General features: G+C 42.2%; 1 protein-coding gene across 1 annotated transcript in view; it reads left to right on the top strand.

Annotated features, from left to right (window-relative positions):
- The window catches only part of obscna (obscurin, cytoskeletal calmodulin and titin-interacting RhoGEF a), an 89,257-nt gene that overhangs the window by 61,676 nt on the left and 5,399 nt on the right, over nucleotides 1-22,182 (top strand). The window contains exons 60-78 of the mRNA XM_079650988.1: nucleotides 89-201; nucleotides 2,169-2,337; nucleotides 2,466-2,553; nucleotides 3,917-4,117; nucleotides 4,748-4,808; nucleotides 4,908-4,985; nucleotides 7,131-7,303; nucleotides 9,099-9,125; nucleotides 9,238-9,390; nucleotides 9,572-9,617; nucleotides 9,701-9,778; nucleotides 11,090-12,004; nucleotides 13,427-14,228; nucleotides 14,804-14,932; nucleotides 15,058-15,180; nucleotides 16,735-16,902; nucleotides 17,217-17,322; nucleotides 18,742-18,981; nucleotides 20,358-20,581. Coding sequence (XP_079507114.1) covers nucleotides 89-201; nucleotides 2,169-2,337; nucleotides 2,466-2,553; nucleotides 3,917-4,117; nucleotides 4,748-4,808; nucleotides 4,908-4,985; nucleotides 7,131-7,303; nucleotides 9,099-9,125; nucleotides 9,238-9,390; nucleotides 9,572-9,617; nucleotides 9,701-9,778; nucleotides 11,090-12,004; nucleotides 13,427-14,228; nucleotides 14,804-14,932; nucleotides 15,058-15,180; nucleotides 16,735-16,902; nucleotides 17,217-17,322; nucleotides 18,742-18,981; nucleotides 20,358-20,581 — 3,894 coding nt within the window. The remainder of the gene's footprint in view (nucleotides 1-88; nucleotides 202-2,168; nucleotides 2,338-2,465; nucleotides 2,554-3,916; nucleotides 4,118-4,747; nucleotides 4,809-4,907; nucleotides 4,986-7,130; nucleotides 7,304-9,098; nucleotides 9,126-9,237; nucleotides 9,391-9,571; nucleotides 9,618-9,700; nucleotides 9,779-11,089; nucleotides 12,005-13,426; nucleotides 14,229-14,803; nucleotides 14,933-15,057; nucleotides 15,181-16,734; nucleotides 16,903-17,216; nucleotides 17,323-18,741; nucleotides 18,982-20,357; nucleotides 20,582-22,182) is intronic.

The raw sequence follows: 22,182 nt of genomic DNA, 5'->3' as shown, positions 1-22,182 counted from the left end.
GCAAAATAGTGTCTATCACCGCTTTAACATTATTTTTTGACGTTTATCCCCTTTGATTAATCACCTATTGATCTGCTCTCCCGTTCAGCCCCCCCCTCCATCCAGGTCCCGGCTGAGGATCTGAGTGTAGACCCCGGCACACCGGCTACATTCACTGCCATCATCACAGGAAGACCCTCCCCTAATGTGCAGTGGTACAAGGTAGGATGCACAACACTGGTGGGAGCAACCTGTCAATCACAAGGAAGCCCCGCCCTAAAGCAGAGCCTGACTGACGCTCTATTTTTATTCTAAATTCGGCCAATATTTACAAATGTGCTTTAATTAAGAAAAGTAGAGATTGAGACCATAATCTTATTGTTTTGTTTTTGTTTACTGAGCTCATAAATCAAGAAGTAGTTACATTCTCACATTGACTTCCACACAATCTGACCTCTATTGGGTCGCCCCCTGCTGGATATTAGAGAGAACGCAGATTTAAGGCACTTCATTATTGGCTTCACTTTTCAGACTTAAAGGTTTATGCCTGGCTGTCAGATGATTTAGGGATGGATCAAATATCATATTCCTTCAATGCAAGTTACTTTTATAGATGCTTTTTAAGTGTGATTAACCTGGGACACATGCACAAATGCATACCATAAATGTCACAGATAAGAAATACATATCTTATTATTTTATTTACGCATTACAGGATTACATTAAATTACATGACATGTCACTTGTTAGACGCTTTTATCCAAAGCGACTTCCATACTCAATACTGTGGACAATCCCCTCAGGAGCAATTTGGGGTGAAGTGTCTCAGGGACACAACGACATGCTGACTGCGGTGGGGTTTGAACCTGTGCCCCTCTGATCCCAACACCAATTAGACCCTCCAGAAAAACGCGGGCAAAAATCCTTTATTATGCGATTAAACATGCAGAGTTTTTATGTGATTTTATGCGGTGAAATTGCGGGAAGTTGCGAAATATGCTAAATATGCGGGGAAAAATAATAACAATTTTTTAATATTGGGCTGTCTTATTTATTCTCTCTCACACACAACCTGCCACTAACGTTAAACCCCTTTACTATTCAATTAAACACATTCAATGTTTATTTATTGTAAAAGCAATTGGGCTATTTTAATCTCACACCCCCCCCCGCACACGCACACGCACACACACACACACACACACACACACACACACACACACACACACACACACACACACACACACACACACACACACACACACACACACACTTCTCCGCCTCATTCTGTTTTAATTTACTCGTTCGTTATCTGACCAGCTTCAATCTTGTAGGCTACTCACTTCGTTTCTTGTAGCCCTCGAAAGGGTTTTGGAGGTTGATGCCTCGGTGAACGTGAGTTGTTTGGCTTTCTTGTCCGCAGCAGCAGAAAGCATTTTTGAATGTTTGAATGAATCAAAGTGGGTCGTCACCGTCGATTTTCTCTTATGCTCCAACACAGTTGCACGGGGTGCAGAATAGTTTCCCCCCACTTTTTGCCCGGTCTTTAGTAGAAAAGTTCGCCAGTAAATGAGATGGATTAGATTTTTTCATCTTGGTGTTTTCTCTATCGTGTGAGCTCCACACGTTCACTCTATACAGTGTTGTTTACATTCTGTGATGCGCGAGCTGATGACGTCACGTCAAGACGAGTTCACTTTTCTTTTTTTTTAACTGTGTGTGGAAAAATGCGGGGATTATGCGGCCTTTTGCTGATTATGCGGTAAATTCTGCGATCGCAGAATCGCGTTTTTCTGGAGGGTCTAACCAATGCACAACCCACTGCGCCACACACCTCATATGATTATACAGTGACACACCTATTAAACTTTCTGCCAACACTTATCACCGTAGCACAAGATATTTTATTCATTATTTTATCCATTTCCTCAAAACAAATCTATTTAAAGATGTTTCATTTATTGTTGAATTGTTATATGTTTTCTGGTGTGGTTTATTGTGAACTGCTGCAAGTCAAATGTTCCCTAGTTGGACAATAAAGATAAACTGAACTTTGTTTTTTAGCAGTTAAACATCCATTTTTGATAGTTCAGGAGGGCATTATGTTATTTAAGGAGGACACAACTTTGACCAGTATGTGTATATCTCTTATATCTCTCCCTACTGAATCTTTCCTCTTGTGTTTGGAGGATGGAGAGGAGCTTGGAGCTGATGACAATGTGCAGATAGTTCAGCACGGAGCTCGTTTCTCAGTGACCATCGTGTGTCCTGAGGGCGAGGACGGAGGCTCCTACACCTGCTTCGCCTACAACGAATCCGGACATGCTTCATGCCAGGCGGAGCTCAACGTGGAGGAAGGTGAGCAGAATGCGTCATATTCAAGTCTGTGTGCTTCCCTTTACTCAACGTTTGAATGAAATGGGTTATAGTCGATGTTGCTCCAGGTGTTGGACTTGTTTTATTCTCAGGTTTGATTTCTTCTGCAGGCCCTCTGGAGAGTCAGGAGCGAGAGGCGGAGCTCGGGAAGAGGAGGAAGTTATTCTCCGTCTATGATGTCCACAAGGAAATTGGAAGGTGAACATACTCAATATTAATAAATCCAATCCGCCTTTAAAGTGGATCTATCATGCTATATTTGAATAATATAGTGTTGGACCATACCTATATAAGGCATATTTATACTATACATATACAGGCCTGGCATATGTACTACAGCGTCTCCAGCGCTTTCCAACGGCAATGTCCGTGGCTGTCTCCTCCTGATTTGTGGAGTTGGCCCAATAGCCGTAGCGCCACTTCTGTGACGTCATAGAAGTGTTCAAATCTGGATCCGTCTGTATCAGATCCGTTGCAGCCCCTTTTTAAGAGATTTGGGTATGGAGGGAAATAGAGAGGGTTGTGTTTTCTGACACTTGGTGAGTTCCCTGGAACACCGGGGGGGACACATATTCATATATAAAAGACGTACAAAAGTGCATTTAGCATGATAGGTCCCCTTTAAGTCAAAGTCAACTATATTGTCAATCTTTCAGTTTGTGTTAAGCTTGACAGAGAGATCGAAATACTGTTTCCCACAATCCCAAATACAATAACAAAGATATATAAAAAGATGTACATACCTATATATACACAATCAACAGACACATTTGTACATATGCACACATTAAGACATAAATAAAAGCACAGCAATCAATACATACAAAATAACAGTCACTTCAATAACTTTGAGAAATGTGCATTAGTGCAAGACTGTCCATAGCAGCGTAGAAAGTGTCTGGTGCTGGATTTGAGTGTCTGAGTGTGTGTGGGGTGGTAAGGGGGACTTATCATGCAAAATGCACTTTGTGATGTCTTTCATACATAAACATGTGTCCCCGGTGCGTCGGGGAACTCACGCAGCTTCAGAAAACAAAACCCTTTCTCTTTCCCTCCGTACCCAAATCTCTAAAAACGCTGATCCAGATTTTTTATATATCTGAGACCCATAATATAATAATAATAATAAATTCGATTTATAAAGCCCCTTTCATTGCTCACAGCAATCCCAAAGTGCTTCATGAGGCATAATCAAAAAAAAATCAAAAATCAAATCAAAAAAATCAAATCAAAAGCTTTTTTAAAAAGAAAGGTTTTTAAGCCTTTCTTGAAAGCATCAGTGGTCTGTGGAGTCCTCAGGTGGTCTGGGAGGGAGTTCCACAGACGAGGGGCAGCTGAACAGAAAGCCCGATCCCCCATTGTGCGGAATTTATGCCTAAAAATAGCATAATAGGAGACCTTTAAAGTCCAGGGGGAGAGGAGGGAGAGGAGGGAGAGGTGGGAGAGGCGGGAGAGGTGGGAGAGGAGGGATGTCGTCATTTAGCCATGTTTCCGTGAAAACGTACACACAGCACGCCTTGGTATGATTGAATCTGATCTGATCCTTCTCTGCGTGTCTCAGGGGAACCTTCGGGGTGGTGAAGCGTGTCGTCCACAGACGGACGGGGGAAGTGTTCGCTGCCAAGTTCCTCCCTGTGAGGAGCAGTACTCGGACCAGAGGCTTCCAGGAGAGAGACCTGCTGTCCCGCCTGGCGCACCCCCGAGTCGCCTGCATGCTCGACTTCTTCTGCACCCGACGCACTCTGGTGCTCATCACAGAGATGTATCCTTCCTGTTGTAGCGCTACAACACAGGGAATACAGGCTGACTGAGTGTCAGCGCTGGCATTCGGCTTTAATGTCGTGACAATACGGTTTACTGTCCACATTTAGATTTAAGAGGTCAGAGTTATATTTGTTTACACAGCTGTAGATAAAGAAAGAAAGGGATTACCACAATCTGCAGAAACGACTAGAATCTAGGCAGCAAAAGGAGTTCATTTTGGGTAATTAACTACTCATTAATTCAATATAATCCAGCATCTATTAATAAACTATCCATGATAAAGAGGCATGTGTTCTATAAACAAAGTGAGGGTGGTTAGATTATGTTAGCTTCAAACAAAGCTAGCCCAAAACAATTTTGTAATCAAAAATAATCTTCTGCTTTGTAATCAGGTAAATATAAATATCAATGGACCTTTGATTCTTTGGTAAATTGTGAGACTTACTGTTGAGTCCAACATGCTTGAGATTAAGCAGATAATTGTATGTTTTACTTCAGTTTTTAGCAGATTTTGCGAATGTTATTTTGCCACCAATTGACGTCATCGCTTCACCTCAATAAAACGTAACATTGGGTTTAATTGTGTTGAACTTCATTTGTATTCTGAGTTCTTTAACACGATTTCTAGCTGCTGCTCTCATGGACTTTTGGACCATCTATTACTGAAAGGATCCGTCTCAGAGAAAGAGGTGAGAACTCACATTCATTCACAAAAACCTGGCTAACATCATGTTAATAATATATCATATTATTATGGGTCTGGACTAATACTCTCCTCTTTATTTCAGGTTCAGTCTTACATCCAGCAAATCCTGGAAGGAGTCGGTCACATTCACAGCATGAACATCCTGCACCTGGACATTAAAGTGAGACTTCCTGTCCGAATGTTCATTAGTAAGCAGAGGTGGGAAGTAACTAAGTACATTTACTCAAGTACTGTAGTTAAGTAAAATGTTGAGGTACTTTACTTGAGAATTTCCAATTATGCTACTTTGTACTTCTACTCCAGTCCATGTATTTAATACCTTTAGTTACTTCACAGATGTGGATGAATGTATATAAATATAATCAAGTGTTGAATCAGACTTTAGTTCCACCTGGAGTAAATCCACAAGCTACCCTGCAGTATACAAAGTCATTCAAACTAGCTGCTCCTTTACCAGCTTTGAGAACACTTTCATGATCAATCATTATAAAACATATCATATCTATTATTCTGAAATGGACCAATCTGCACAATGACTACTTTTACTGTCGCTACTTTCATTATATTTTGATGAGAATACTTTTCTACTTTTACTTGAGGAACATTTTGAATGAAGGACTTTTACTGTAACAGAGTATTCCTACACTCTGGTACTTCTACTTCTACTCAAGTAAAAAACCTGAGTACTTCTACTTTTACTCAAGTACACGATCTGAGTAATTCTACTTTTACTCAAGTACACGATCTGAGTACTTCTACTTTTACTCAAGTACAAGATCTGAGTACTTCTACTTTTACTCAAGTACAAGATCTGAGTACTTCTACTTTTACTCAAGAACAAGATCTGAGTACTTCTACTTTTACTCAAGTACAAGATCTGAGTATTTATACTTTTACTTAAGTACAAGATCTAAGTACTTTTACTCAAGTACAAGACCAGAATACTTCTACTTTTACTCAAGTACAAGATCAGAGTACTTCTACTTTCACTCAAGTACAAGATCTAAGTACTTTTACTCAAGTACAAGATCTAAGTACTTCTACTTCTACTCAAGTACAAGATCTGAGTATTTATACTTTTACTCAAGTACAAGATCTAAGTACTTTTACTCAAGTACAAGATCTAAGTACTTCTACTTTTACTCAAGTACAAGATCTAAGTACTTTTACTCAAGTACAAGATCTGAGTATTTATACTTTTACTCAAGTACAAGATCTAAGTACTTTTACTCAAGCACAAGATCTGAGTACTTCTACTTTTACTCAAGTACAAGACCTGAGTACTTCTACTTTTACTCAAGCACAAGACCTGAGTACTTCTACTTTTACTCAAGTACAAGATCTGAGTACTTCTACTTTCACTCAAGTACAAGACCAGAATACTTCTACTTTTACTCAAGTACAAGATCAGAGTACTTCTACTTTCACTCAAGTACAAGATCTAAGTACTTTTACTCAAGTACAAGATCTAAGTACTTCTACTTCTACTCAAGTACAAGATCTGAGTATTTATACTTTTACTCAAGTACAAGATCTAAGTACTTTTACTCAAGTACAAGATCTAAGTACTTCTACTTTTACTCAAGTACAAGATCTAAGTACTTTTACTCAAGCACAAGATCTGAGTACTTCTACTTTTACTCAAGCACAAGACCTGAGTACTTCTACTTTTACTCAAGTACAAGATCTGAGTACTTCTACTTTTACTCAAGTACAAGATCTAAGTACTTTTACTCAAGCACAAGATCTGAGTACTTCTACTTTTACTCAAGTACAAGATCTGAGTACTTCTACTTTTACTCAAGTACAAGATCTGAGTACTTCTACTTTTACTCAAGAACAAGATCTGAGTATTTATACTTTTACTCAAGTACAAGATCTAAGTACTTTTACTCAAGCACAAGATCTGAGTACTTCTACTTCTACTCAAGTACAAGATCTGAGTATTTATACTTTTACTCAAGTACAAGATCTAAGTACTTTTACTCAAGTACAAGATCTAAGTACTTCTACTTTTACTCAAGTACAAGATCTAAGTACTTTTACTCAAGCACAAGATCTGAGTACTTCTACTTTTACTCAAGCACAAGACCTGAGTACTTCTACTTTTACTCAAGTACAAGATCTGAGTACTTCTACTTTTACTCAAGTACAAGATCTAAGTACTTTTACTCAAGCACAAGACCTGAGTACTTCTACTTTCACTCAAGTACAAGATCTGAGTACTTCTCCCACCTCTGTTAGTAAGCTGTGTCTTTGTTCATTCTGCGTTTCTTAACTCCATGTGTATCCCTCCTCCCGTCAGCCTGATAACATCCTGATGGTGTATCCGCCCAGAGATGAGATTAAAATCTGTGACTTCGGCTTCTGCCAAGAAATAGACGCGTCCCGGCACCAGTACAGTTTGTTTGGTACTCCGGAGTGTGTGGCCCCTGAGGTCGTTCACCAGGAACCTGTCACTGTGGCCACGGATATCTGGTGAGTCTAACATCTAACCAGACATGATGAGTCAGATCATATTTCTATTTGTATTGTGTTTAAAGTTATCTCTCGACGTGTCCCTCTCACGGTGCAGAGTAAGACATGTGTTTTCTCTATTTGGAAACTAATACTGAGGAGAATTAGAGGCTGGCAAAATTATTTTCATCTTTTAAATCTCTTCTAAAATCACACTTCACTATCACTCGTTAGTCCTATAGACTTTCTCCTTCCTGATAACCGTGAACAGTTTGCACTTTTCTGTAGATCAGTGAATTATTGGTATCCTATGTATATACACTGTGTCTATGCTCCTGTAGTAAAAGACTATATTCCTGCTACTGCAGTATTTTTGACTTTTCTTTAGAACATTTTAATTATCCTGAATATTTGATATTGTTTATATTTGATATCATTTTTCTCATTTTCATTTAGTCTTTAGTTGTTAATTCAATATTTCACTTTTTAGGTATTTTTATTTTAATGTCTGAACACACTGCTGCTTCTGTAACTAAATCATTTCCCAAATTGGGATAAATAAAGTATCTACCTACCTACCTATCTATCTACCTATCTTCCTATCTACCTACCTATCTATCTATCTCTCTATCTACACTGAACAAAAATATAAACGCAACACTTTTGTTTTTGCTCCCATTTTTCATGAGATGAACTCAAAGATCTAAAACATTTTCTATATACACAAAATAACCATTTATCTCAAATATTGTTCACAAATCTGAAAAAATCTGTGATAGTGAGCACTTCTCCTTTGCCGAGATAATCCATCCCACCTCACAGGTGTGGCATATCAAGATGCTGATTAGACAGCATGATTATTACACAGACCTGACTGGTTAAACCCTAAAACATGTTTTAATGTGTCAGTGGGTGACATGTTAGGGTTAGGGTTAGGGTTAAACCTGACTGGTTTTCGGACCCCCCCAGACCCCCCAAGGCACACCTGTGCAATAATCATGCTGTCTAATCAGCATCTTGATATGCCACACCTGTGAGGTGGGATGGATTATCTCGGCAAAGGAGAAGTGGTCACTATCACAGATTTTTTCAGATTTGTGAACAATATTTGAGAGAAATGGTTATTTTGTGTATATAGAAAATGTTTTAGATCTTTGAGTTCATCTCATGAAAAATGGGAGCAAAAACTAAAGTGTTGCGTTTATATTTTTGTTCAGTGTAGATATACCTACCTACCTACCTACCTCTCCCTCTCTACCTACCTACCTACCTACCTACCTCTCTCTCTCTACCTACCTACCTACCTACCTACCTACCTACCTACCTACCTACCTACCTACCTACCTACCTCTCTCTACCTACCTACCTACCTACCTACCTACCTCTCTCTACCTACCTACCTACCTACCTACCTCTCTCTACCTACCTACCTACCTACCTACCTCTCTCTACCTACCTACCTACCTACCTACCTACCTCTCTCTCTCTCTCTACCTACCTACCTACCTACCTACCTACCTCTCTCTCTCTCTCTCTACCTACCTACCTACCTCTCTCTCTCTCTACCTACCTACCTACCTCTCTCTCTCTCTACCTACCTACCTACCTCTCTCTCTCTCTCTACCTACTTACCTACCTACCTATTACTCCCTATGCACTTTTAAGTTTTGTAAAGTCATGCTTTTTTTGTATTGCTTAGTTTACTCTGTGTTCCTCCATCCTTACCGTTTTAGCTAATACTTCCTTTAGGTCTTATTGTGTGTCGTACTTTATCAATATAATGTATATAATGTATACCTCTTATTCTCTCTTCTAGGTCTGTGGGTGTTCTAGCGTATATCTGGTATGTCTCACCACACCTTTAAACCTTCAAAATCTTTAATATGCAGTTCTATAAGAAGCTGTCCATGTATGCAGGGTGTCTGTTCACTGTTCATCGCTTTACGTCCTGACAGTCTGGTGTGTCGCTGCCCGTTTGTGGGTGAGACGGACCGGGCCACCCTGCTGCGGGTGGGGGAGGGGACGCTGAACTGGGACGCCCCCGATGTGACCCACAGGAGCCCCGAGGCCCAGAGCTTTCTCCACATGCTGCTACAGCCAGATCCAGAGTGAGGAAGACAGGAGTATTGAGAATATGTCAAACGTTTAGTGTGACCTGACAACAGTTTGAGTTATTCCCAACCTTTATTTTTCATAGCCTTGACTCTACCTTCAACATTTAGACTTTAGTGGGGACATTTTGTTCTTCTTCCTCATTTCTTTGTCACTCCAAATGTTCCTCTATTGTAGGAAGCGACCCTCGGCCTTTGAGTGCTTGAGCCACGAATGGATCCAGGTGAGAGGAAATACTTTTTTTTGAATGCATGTGTTCTGAAGTTAGGAATACAAAAACACAATACTTTCTAACTGTGTCCACAGGACGAACATGCAGGAGAAGATACGGATGAAATCAACACAAGGGCTTTGAAAATCTTCATCTCCAAACAGAAATGGCAGGTCAGTTGCAAAAAGTGTTGGATAAGATAAGGAAGTTAGCATCCCAAGAGATCCCTCGACTGAAAAGAATGTCATTGGATTTTAAATACATTTAAATGTTGTATTGTTCTGTAAGCGTACTCTTCAATGTATCATAGGTCTAATTTATAGTCACTTTATATATTGTATATTAAAAGTGTTTAGCTTGTATTCATCATCATCATCAGCTTTTATTTGAAGAGACTCTTAGTCCATTATTAAAAGACATACAGGATTTGAAAGCAGCCTAATGACAGAGTTATGAGAAACATTCAGACGACAGATGAATTTGTACATCAGATTTCTCAAGAGAGCATGGAACGTGTCGACTCGTGCATTACAGAACACTTGCACTGCACCACCTTGGTTTTCCAAGCAGTATACGCAGACAGTCATTATAAGCAACCTGGAGCTTCTTGAGCACACGTGTTAAACTCAAGGCCCGGAGGCCAAATCAGGCCCGTGGTGGATTTAATTTCGTCCCGCAGGATAATTTCTAATTCCTATTAGATCCGGCCCGCCGGTATATTGCACGCACACCTTCACTCCATCCTGAGGGTCTCCTCAGCTCAGAGCCTGAGCCCAAACATTGATGACCTTGCACCCAAGATGAGATGCCAAGTCTCTGAACTAGCACCACAGAGCAGCACACTGAGTTTAATGGATGTTTCCTTCTGCACTTTCTCTCTCACGACAACAGGGCATGTTTGGTTTCTCTTTGAGGGAAATAGTTTTTTTGAAGCTGTTGTCGGCCTGTGGGAAAATGTAATCATAAGAAATGACTCTGGAGAAGCTGCAGATAGAGCCATAAGAAATGAATCAACTGATTATTTAATGTTTCATGTTGTTTTTATAGGCAATCATTTAAGCTTTGTTAGTTCCAGGTTTAATATGTGCAATAAGTTCATTTCAATAAGTTCTGCAATAAACATTGAACCAGTCCGGCCCTCCACTAGAACCCATTTTTGAATGTTGGCCCACTGTGTATTTGAGTTTGACCCCCCTGGTCTTGAGGCTTGCCTTCTTAAACTTCACCCACAAGGGGGCAGTATAGAGATGAGTATAAGCTCTAAAGAGGTTCACCTTAACCTTATCTGAACACCAAGAGAATTTTCTAGCCAACATGTTGTCAAAATGATACTTATAGTGTCTGTCATGTGGGATTGCACCATCGGGAATGCTTGGAATTTCGCTGTTCTCTGTGTAATGACATTAAAGGAATCTAATCTAACGTTCCCAAAGAAAAGCCAAATCCTCTGTCTTCACCACCGTCTCTCCTCTCTTCCTCCCCAGCGTTCCTTGACCTCCATCGGGTCGGTCCTCACGCTGAGGCTGATCCCAGAGCTGCTGGACGCTCCGCTCAGAGAGACGGCAGTGACGGTGCCGCGGGAGCCGCAGGAGCACAGCAGCTCCTCCCCGAGCAGCGGGTCCTCCTCCGAGTACGATGAGGCCGACTCCTGGGACTGTTTCCAGCACTACAGCCCCACGGAGGAGGAGGAGGAGGAGGAGACCGAGGAGGAGTACGATCCTTTCCCAGAGCGAGAGCAAATCCCAGAGTCTTATCCCAAACTCCACCTGGATGATGAGGAGGAGGAGGAGATGACCTTAGGGGAGGAGGAGGAAGAGGAGGATGTGGAGTTGCTAGGAAGGAGGAGTGTTGTCGAGAGGAGTGTCAGCAGGCAGTCGGTCGCTTCCTCGGACGTTTCCTCCCAACACACTCCTCAGAGAGAGCGGAGGTTCAGCAAGGACAGCAGTCAGTCCCTCTACCTGTCCGATGGAGAGGAAGGGTCAGGCAGCGATGGGGGTCGAATCCCTCGTGGCAGCGTCATCCGAAGCACCTTCTACAGCACCTCCCACCAGCTGTCTCCCATGTCCGCCAGACACATGACGCTACGGGACAAGTTCCAGGCCAAGAAGCAGGAGAGGGGCCGCAAGCCTCTCCGGAGAAGCCTGTCCGGACGCCTGAACGAGCCTCTCATCGAGTACGTGGAGGACGACCCGGAGACAAACCGCGGGCAGAGACGGGGGTCCGTGCAGCCCACCATGCAGAAGTCCTGCTCCTTTGATAGCGGGGTTAGCCTCCCCCACGCTAACGCCCCCCCTCACAGGAGGAGCAGGTCTCTGGACGAGTATTCCCGAAGATCTCCGAGCTCACCGAAGCCGGATGAGGAGGAAGAAGGGTCTCAAAGTCTGAAGGAGGATTTGGAGGTGAGAGATTTTTTTTATTATCAGCCGTTATGTGTTTGACGTGTCCTTATGTCTCATGTCCGAGAGGCCTGTGCACTTGGGAGGATGTTGATGGCTACCCAGAAGCCTTTTAACTTGTTTTAGCACCTACCGTATTTACAATGTTGTTTTTAAAGTATTCTGCATCTCTTTTATGGATGGGTTTTATGAATCTGTTATTCCATTATGTTTATTTATTGTGTTCCTTTCTGTTGTCTCCTTATTAAGTGTTAAAGGTCCCATGTCATGCTTTTCTGGTTATTACCCGTCCCCTTGTGTGTTATGAAGGTTTTTATCCCCAAAACGCCTCGTTGGAGATACGTCATTGTCCATTTGATTCTTCCGGGTACGCATGATGTCAACCGTACCCGGAACGAAATGGACCAATCCGTGGAGCCGTTACGTTAAGCCCCCGCTGATTGGTCCAAATTGACCAATCCACGGACTTCCTCACACACACACTCAGTGCAGGCAGCTCTGCTGATTTCTCCTCCCTGGCTGCAGGCTGATAACAGACAGTTGGGATCGCGGCGAAATTCTCTCTGCAGACCCATTCTCTCTGCAGACCCATTCTCTCTGCAGACCCATTCTCTCTGCAGACCCATTCTCACAGCGTTTATCAAGCTTTTTCTTACTCAATATCAAGACACACTTATTGTTTTTACCTCGGCTGTGACTTTGTGTGTGCTCAGGATGAGTTTGGATGTGTTTCGCTGTGTATCGCTAAACAAGGAAACCACACCTCCACGGAGCTCAGCGCGATTCACAACGTCCCGACCAATCAGAGCACACTGTGCTCACAGGGAGGGTGGGGGCTGGAGCTATTGGAGCTACAACGAGCCGTTAAAGGCAGAGAGTGAAATTCAGTGAATACACGTAGTTTACAGAGATGCTGTTTGAGAAACCAAAGTGAATTTGGAAAATTGCACAATATAAATCTATTCTAGTAGACCTCAAAAATGGAATTATGATCAGTGGAAATGGCCATGACATGGGACCTTTAATGATGATGTGTCTGAAAATTTGCTATATAAATAAACTTACCTTACCTGACCTTACCTTAAGGTAGAGCTGCTCGATTATGGCAAAAATCATAATCTCGATTATTTGGGTCAATAATTGATATCACGATTATTAAAAACGATTATCCATTTACTTTGAAAACCTAAATATGGAGAATTTTTTTTTTAACAGTATGTTTTTAACAGTTGATTACCCTGAACTTTAAGTATAACTCAACTGAAAAAACAATAAAAAATAAATAAATAATAGTTATATTTCGATTACGTTGTTTTCGTAATCGTTGCAAGCCATAATCGTAATTGCGATTAAAATACGATTAATTGAGCAGCCCTACCTTAAGGGCATTATTTATTTGACTGATACTCTATCTCTATACTGAAGGGGGATTTGACCGATGATGAAGCCACTGGGAGGAACTTGTTGGCGATCCCGAGTCCTCAACGACCCCCGAGAAGACGAGGCTCCATCGCCCCGGGACAAAGTGGGTCTTCTGTTCCCTTAAGCTTCGTCGCTGGGAACAGAAGGAGGCTGGATCCGGATCAGCTACCCCGGGAAACCTTCGCCGGTTCCCAAGGGTCTTTGGCCGAATCGTCTCTCCCGGAGCACGGTGGCTCCGAGTCCTCAAGTCGACTTGGCTCCTATGAAGAGCTCAGCCATGGTCTTATGAGAGGAGGGAGATGCAGATCTGGGGAAAGTGAAGGGTACGACGATCAAGGGGAGCCTCTGATGCCCCCGTCGCCATCTTCCTTCCAGGAGGTCAAACCCAGGAGTTCGTTGCCTCAAGCTCCACCGCGAAATCGCACCCGATCCAACCCTAATTTATGCGGTCTAATCCCAGCGAGTCCCAGTCCCAGCCTCTCGTCTCTTCAGGCTCCAGAGAGGCCCCCCAGATCCAGAGATAAGAAAGAAAGTGGGGGTCTCCAGAGACATGCATCTGATACAGCTCTGGAGCTCAGACCCCCGACGGGAAAGTCGCCCAAACTGGGTCTGCTGAAGATCTTCCGCCGGCAGTCGTGGACCGGACACTCGTACTCTCCGCTGGACAACCAGGCGTTAGGACCCACGCTGGGGGAGATCATGACGCCCGACACCCCCACCATGTCTCTGAGGAAGAAGATGAGAGCATCAGCCTCCAGTCTGACCAAACTGTTCACCAGGTCTAAGGAGGATGTGAGCAAAGGAGGTGAGACATCTAAATCGTTCTATCATGTGTTTAATGTTTGACTTGTCTGTGTGTCTCTATGTGCCACGTCTCATTCTCAAACATCTCCAAATATGGTACAAATGTCCACTCAGGGATGAACTGATTTCAATCACTGTTTAAAGAATATTTATGGACACGGGATGATAGAAATGTGAATAGTCTTTTGCATTTAAACCCCATCGTGATATGATGTATCTTAAAGGGGAGGTGCAGCCAACGGTAGAATATGAAACACTCCCAGGGTCTGGACCAGTGTTTCTCAAACTTTTTCATTTCAAGGACCACTTATATATTAGATATTCCTGCGAGAGTGCAGAAGAATTACATTTATTTATTTATTTCAAATGTGACATTTTACCAATATACTAACGGACCACTAGAGGGCGCTCACGGACCACCATTGGTCCGCGGACCACACTTTGAGAAGCACTGGTCTAGCCACTGTTTGGGATGTTGATGGGATAAGGGCGTTATTATTTTTGTTGTATTTACCTGAGCCGTTGCTAGTGTATTTTGTATATCTACACCGTCATGATGTTTGTTTCCTCTCACAGGGCCAATAGTGAAAGGCTCAGCTCCGACCCCTCCTGAGAGGAAGCGCAGCTCTGGGCTGGAGAGTCCAAAAAAGAGAGCCTCCAAACTCCTGCCTTCTTTTAAAATACCTGCTTTTAAAAAGAACAAAGGTAGGAAATACACTTTTTATCTGTGGAATATTTCCTGTAGGTCCAAAAGGCTTGAAACAGGCTAACATAATGTACCTTAGCTACTCTGCCTGAGTATGTTTGTGTTACTTGTTCATGTTCTCCAGATCTGCTGGTTCGTCCAAACAAAGCTGAAGTTTTCCAGTTAGACGGAGGTGGCGTCCTGCTGGGCTGGAAGCCAGTTCAGACCAGTGACCCCGTCACCTACTGTGTGCAGTACTGCACAGAGGGTGGGTGCACACGCAAACACAGTAGCTGTTTTTTGCAAGAGCATTAAAGGAGACATATCAAGCAAACCTCAAGATTTTTACTTGTCTTATTAGGTTTATAAAGGAACACGTTTACATGCTTTAAAGGTCCCGTGTCATGGCCATTTCTACTGATCATAATTCCATTGTTGAGGTCTACTAAAATAAATGTATATTGTTCAATGTTCCAAACTCACATTTCTCATACAGCATCTCTGTATAGTATGTGTATTCACTCTCTGTCCTAAACGGCTTGTTGGAGCTCCTGCCCCCCCCCCCCCCCCTGTGAGCCCAGTGGCCGTCTGCGAGACACAGGGAAACCCAGCCCGAACACACACACACACCCGCAGCCTGGCTTGGAGTTTGTGTGTGTGCTCACACACCGACTCACAGCCTCGCCGCGTCCCGCCGTCTCAGGGAGGAGAAATCGGCGGAGCTGCAGCTGAGAGTGTGTGTGTGTGTGTGTGTGTGTGTGTGTGTGTGTGTGTGTGTGTGTGTGTGTGTGTGTGTGTGTGTGTGTGTGTGTGTGTGTGTGTGTGTGTGTGTGTGTGTGTGTGTGTGTGTGTGTGTGTGTGTGTGTGTGTGTGTGTGTGTGTGTGTGTGTGTGTGTGTGTGTGTGTGTGTGTGGAAGTCCGTGGATTGGTCCAAACGTGACGGCTCCGTGGACGTAACGTAACGGCTCCACGGATTGGTCCATTTTGACCAATCCATGGAGGGGTCGTCGTCGTTACGTCACTTGGTTCCCGGAAGAAAAAAATTGAAAAAGAAAATCTCCAACGAGGCGTTCTGGGGCAGCATAGACGGGTCTTTTCTGTTTACATGTTACATTATTAGACACTTTTATCCAAAGCAACTTACATACTAATGTATGTAGCAATTTGGGGTGAAGTGTCTCAGGGACACAACGACATGCTGACTACAGTGGGACTCGAACTTGCTATCCTCTGATTCGAAGATCAGCGCACTAATCCACTGCGCCACACGCCTCCTTCTGTGTTAGAGTTTTACTCCCTACAGGGTGTACTTTGAGGGTTTGTGACTCAGCAGACTGTTTACATGCAGAAAAAGGGGACGGGTGATAACCAGAAAAGCATGACATGGGACCTTTAATGTTCCTAAAGCCTGTTTTTTTCTTCTCATAATGTATGTCTGAATGAACCTGTATGCACCCTTCATCTGAAACACTTTTAGCGCTTGTCCCTTTAAGAACCGCTCCTCAAAAGAAATATGCTTTTATTGGCTTGCCAGGATAATTAAAGGTGCAGATGTAGTCTTCGAGTTGCATGGGAGATACTCTGATGGAGGGTGGATATCATGTGATGAGTCTGCATGTGACTTAGGAAGGGAAGTTCCATCTAAATGAATCTCATGTTCTCTAATGTCACAATAACTCGGTTTTGTTATTCACAGTTTTTGGGTTGGTTGAGTTTTTCCTGATGTACATCCTATCCACAGCTTGTCTCTATAGGATAACATGTACATGTCCCCCAGCTGTGTTGTGGACGTCATTATAAAACTGATGTCATACCCCCTCAGGGCGGGAGTGGACGGTGCTGTCGGAGGAGGTGACGGAGAGCTGCCTGGTGGTGAAGGATTTACCGAGAGGAGCCTCCTATGTGTTCAGAGTCGGCTGCATCACAAAGACCGGAGCCGGACCCTTCAGTGACGCCTCAGCTCCCGTCGTCATGTCAACGCACCCTGAAGGCAAGAGAAACTCTCTCAAACATCATGGTGCTCAAAGTCAAAAGTCAAAGTCAACTTTTTGTCAATCTTTCAGTTTGTGTGTACAGACGGAGAGATCGAAATACCGTTTGCCACAATCCCGAATACAAAAATTGAAATATATATAAAAATATGTATATACCGATATATATATACACAATCAACAGACACATTTGTACATATGAACACATTAGGACATAAATACAAGCAAAACAATCAACATATACACAATGCTGTTTGCTGTTTCACAAATATCGTCTAATACAAGGGTTCCCCAACTTTTTTCTGTTTTACAGAGATTCACATTCCTCTCATCCAGACGGAGACTCTGGGGTCAAAGGTCACCGGGTCAGAACGACAGACAACACACAAGAACTACAACTTCCTGTCTGAGATCAACAGGTGGGATTCGGAAGCAGAAGCTGTGTATTTAATTAACTGTGTTATGGTTTGCACATTATTTATTTTAGCTTTAATGTTTAAAAACATAGAGGTGACTTCACAGGTTCCTCAAGTCCATCACAGATTCTGATATTTCTGTAGTCAACCAATATTTAGTTCTGATCGAAGATTCATTTATAACATTGATATTAAAATGTTTGTACTGCTAATTCAAGCACTTCTTTTCAAAAATCTCTGAACTCCTCAAAGTTGTTCATGGTCATCTTTTAACAAAAGATTAATGTGATTACATACAAAATTCACAACATATCTATTGAACAATAAATGCTACCTTTCATTTATATATATATACTGTATATATATATATTATTTATATATATATATATATATGTGTGTGTATATATATATATATGTATATATATATATGTATATGTATATGTAGGTGTGTGGTGCAGTGGACTAGTGCGTTGATGTTTGGAACAGGGGGTCAAAGGTTCAAACCCAACTGCAGTCAGCATGTCGTTGTGTCCCTGAGACACTTCACCCCAAATTGCTCCTGTGGGGATTGCCCACAGTATTGAGTATGTAAGTCGCTTTGGATAAAAGCATCTAACAAGTGAAATGTAATGTAATATTCTGTTTCCTTTCAAAAATTACTTTCACCGATCTCCAAAAATCTGATTTGTTGCCAAAGTCAACAACAGCAAAATAGGCAATATTAAAAATACAATTGAAATGTTTTAAATGGTATTACAGCACACATCTGCTACTCTCCACTCGGCACATACACTTTGTAAACACTGTATTTAATTGTTTTAATTAATTACATGTTTAGATTTTCACCACCAGGGGTCACTGCACCACTGTTTTAGAAAATCTGTAGACCATCATCCGAGTTTACCTGCTCATTCAGTGTCACAGGAATAAGTAAATGTTTGATTAAAATAACAGTTTTACCATTATATGCCTTAACATACCTCCATCTTACTGTGCTGACCGCAGCCTCAACAACAAGTCCTGGTGAGGGGTGGAGTCTCAAAATGTAGACTGCATTCATTAATCATAAAGGGAAGGACAGTTCACCCCAAAATGTAAAATATATATTTGTAATCTTACCTGCAGTGCTATTATCTATCGAGATTGTTTTGGTGTGAGTTGCAGAGTTTTGGATATATATCGTAAGTTGAAATGTCTGCCTCTTCTTTAATAGAACTAGATTGAACTCATAAGTTAGAATACACTATATTAAGACCAACATGGTATTTAATTTGACATTCTGTTTTATTTTATTCTATGTTATATGTATATTTTTGTATATATTCCTGCATTTTACTTACACAATTGTGTGTGTGTCACAGGGATAAGTAAATGTTTTATTAATCTGCCTTAACGTACCTTTTTCTCCCTCTCCTCTCTCAGGGGGCGTTTCAGCGTCCTCTCCCTCTGCAGAGACGTGGAGACCAGCCAGGTGTTCGTGGCTAAGGTTACTCCGTACCAGGCGGAGCAGCGTCTGCTGGTGCTGAGGGAGTACCAGCTGCTGAGGAGGCTGCACCACCCCCACCTGCTGCAGCTGCACAGCGCCTTCCTCACCCCCCGGACCCTGGTGCTGGTGCAGGAGCTCTGCCCCGGCAAGGAGCTGCTCTACAGCCTGGCTGCCAGGTAGAGAACGGCTCCACACACATCGTTCAGAAACCAGGAAAAGACTGAGTGTATATATTTACCTTGTTCCATTCATGTTACCGGAGACCTCTGCGTTCTCGATGAAGTCTCCGTTGTCAATTCCCTCCTGCCTGGCCTCTAAGTCTGTAAGATGCATTTACATTAGCAATGAGTCTAGTTTTAACGTTCACAATATGGTTATTTATAACATTTACTTAAGTACAGTAACAAAGTATTTGTACTACACTACTTATTTTTCTGACGACTTTTTACTTTCTACTTCTTACATTTTGAACACAAATACCCGTACTTTCTACTTCTTACATTTTGAACACAAATACCTGTACTTTCTACTTCTTACATGTTGAACACAAATACCTGTACTTTCTACTTCTCACATGTTGAACACAAATACCTGAACTTTCTACTTCTTACATTTTGAACACTAATACCTGTACTTTCTACTTCTTACATGTTGAACCCAAATACCCGTACTTTCTACTTCTTACATGTTGAACCCAAATACCTGTACTTTCTACTTCTTACATGTTGAACCCAAATACCTGTACTTTCTACTTCTTACATGTTGAACCCAAATACCCGTACTTTCTACTTCTTACATGTTGAACACAAATACCTGTACTTTCTACTTCTTACATGTTGAACCCAAATACCCATACTTTCTACTTCTTACATGTTGAACACAAATACCTGTACTTTCTACTTCTTACATGTTGAACCCAAATACCTGTACTTTCTACTTCTTACATGTTGAACACAAATACCTGTACTTTCTACTTCTTACATGTTGAACCCAAATACCCGTACTTTCTACTTCTTACATGTTGAACACAAATACCTGTACTTTCTACTTCTTACATGTTGAACTCAAATACCTGTACTTTCTACTTCTTACATGTTGAACTCAAATACCTGTACTTTCTACTTCTCTCATTTTCCAAACAGGCTGGTTCCTTTAGTCTGAATGTGTGTTTGGTGGCGTGATCATTATTATTTAGAGTCATTGCGTGCCTATTGATTTGAACACGGTCCGTGTATCCATCATTTCCTGGTCTTCTCTAAAGAAGAGGGACCAATGGAAACGTTGTCATGTTGCCGTTGGTCACCATGGAAACATTCATTAGCTAACAATGACATTATTGTTCTATTAATATAAAGGGAGGTCAGGTACTCTTTAAAACAGCTGCTAGTTATGGGTACTTTTCACTGAAGTACATTTCAAAGCCTCTTTACTTTTAATTGAGTAAAGAAGTTTAGTCAGTACTTCTACTTTCACCAGAGTATTTTTAAACACGAGTATCTGTATATTATTGACACACACTACTAACACCCCTGTCTCGTTTCTGCGTCCTCAGAGATCAGTACTCAGAGACCCAGGTGGTCGAGCTGCTCCTCCAGATCCTGAGCGCGGTGGATTACCTTCACAGCCGCCGCGTGGTGCACCTCGACCTGAAGTCTGACAACATGCTGGTGGACGACTGCAACCACCTGAAGGTCGTGGACCTGGGCTCCGCTCTGTCCTTCACCCCCGGGCAGCCTCTCACCGTGGAGCACATCCACGGACACTCGGACAGCAAAGGTACTCGCCTGGATTCATCTTAAAGGTCACCTATTATACTCATCAATATATCACAGGTCTCAGATATATACAGAGTCTGTCTCTGATTGGCTCCAAAGACCAAACAGATCATTGCGGCATTACCCATAATCCCCTCTGTTTCAGCCCTGTTTCCAAAGTGCTGATTCTCTGTCTGTTACTTTAGATGAAAATAAGGAGCCCCTCCCCACGCCCCTCTGAGAGAGATTTGGTTACAAAGAACTCAATGGTGCTCTAGGAGGAGATTCAGGTGATAAGGGGGGGGTTACCTTGGTTGCTGATTGGCTAATGGTTACACAAGACAACACATCGTTATGAAATCATAAAGTGGCCAAAATCTGATCAGCTCATTTTCAGTTTTTATAGAAATGGATCAAAAAGAGAGAGAATCTTTGTTCCTGAAACTTTCAGAGTCTCTTTCCACAGAGGGGACACATGTTGATGTAGAAGAGACATGGAGAAGAGGGGACACATGTTGATGTAGAAGAAACATGGAGAAGAGGGGACACATGTTGATGTAGAAGAGACATGAAGAAGAGGGGACACATGTTGATGTAGAAGAGACATGAAGAAGAAGAGGGGACACATGTTGATGTAGAAGAGACATGAAGAAGAAGAGGGGACACATGTTGATGTAGAAGAGACATGAAGAAGAAGAGGGGACACATGTTGATGTAGAAGAGACATGAAGAAGAGGGGAACACGTGTTGATGTAGAAGAGACATGAAGAAGAGGGGACACATGTTGATGAAGAAGAGACATGGAGAAGAGGGGACACATGTTGATGTAGAAGAGACATGAAGAAGAGGGGACACATGTTGATGAAGAAGAGACATGATGAAGAGGGGACACATGTTGATGTAGAAGAGACATGAAGAAGAGGGGACACATGTTGATGTAGAAGAGACATGAAGAAGAGGGGACACATGTTGATGTAGAAGAGACATGAAGAAGAGGGGACACATGTTGATGTAGGAGAGACATGAAGAAGAGGGGACACTTGTTGATGTAGAAGAGACATGAAGAAGAGGGGACACTTGTTGATGTAGAAGAGACATGGAGAAGAGGGGACACATGTTGATGTATAAGAGACATGAGGAAGAGGGGACACATGTTGATGTAGAAGAGACATGAAGAAGAGGGGACACATGTTGATGTAGTAGAGACATGAAGAAGAGGGGACACTTGTTGATGTAGAAGAGACATGGAGAAGAGGGGACACATGTTGATGTAGTAGAGACATGAAGAAGAGGGGACACATGTTGATGTAGAAGAGACATGGAGAAGAGGGGACACATGTTGATGTATAAGAGACATGAGGAAGAGGGGACACATGTTGATGTAGAAGAGACATGAAGAAGAGGGGACACATGTTGATGTAGTAGAGACATGAAGAAGAGGGGACACATGTTGATGTAGAAGAGACATGAAGAAGAGGAGACACATGTTGATGTAGAAGAGACATGGAGAAGAGGGGACACATGTTGATGTATAAGAGACATGAGGAAGAGGGGACACATGTTGATGTAGAAGAGACATGAAGAAGAGGGGACACATGTTGATGTAGTAGAGACATGAAGAAG

The sequence above is a fragment of the Notothenia rossii genome (genome assembly GCF_949606895.1).
Source record: "Notothenia rossii genome assembly, chromosome: 1".
Lineage (NCBI taxonomy): Eukaryota > Metazoa > Chordata > Actinopteri > Perciformes > Nototheniidae > Notothenia > Notothenia rossii.
This window is presented reverse-complemented; position numbering and strand designations above follow the sequence as displayed.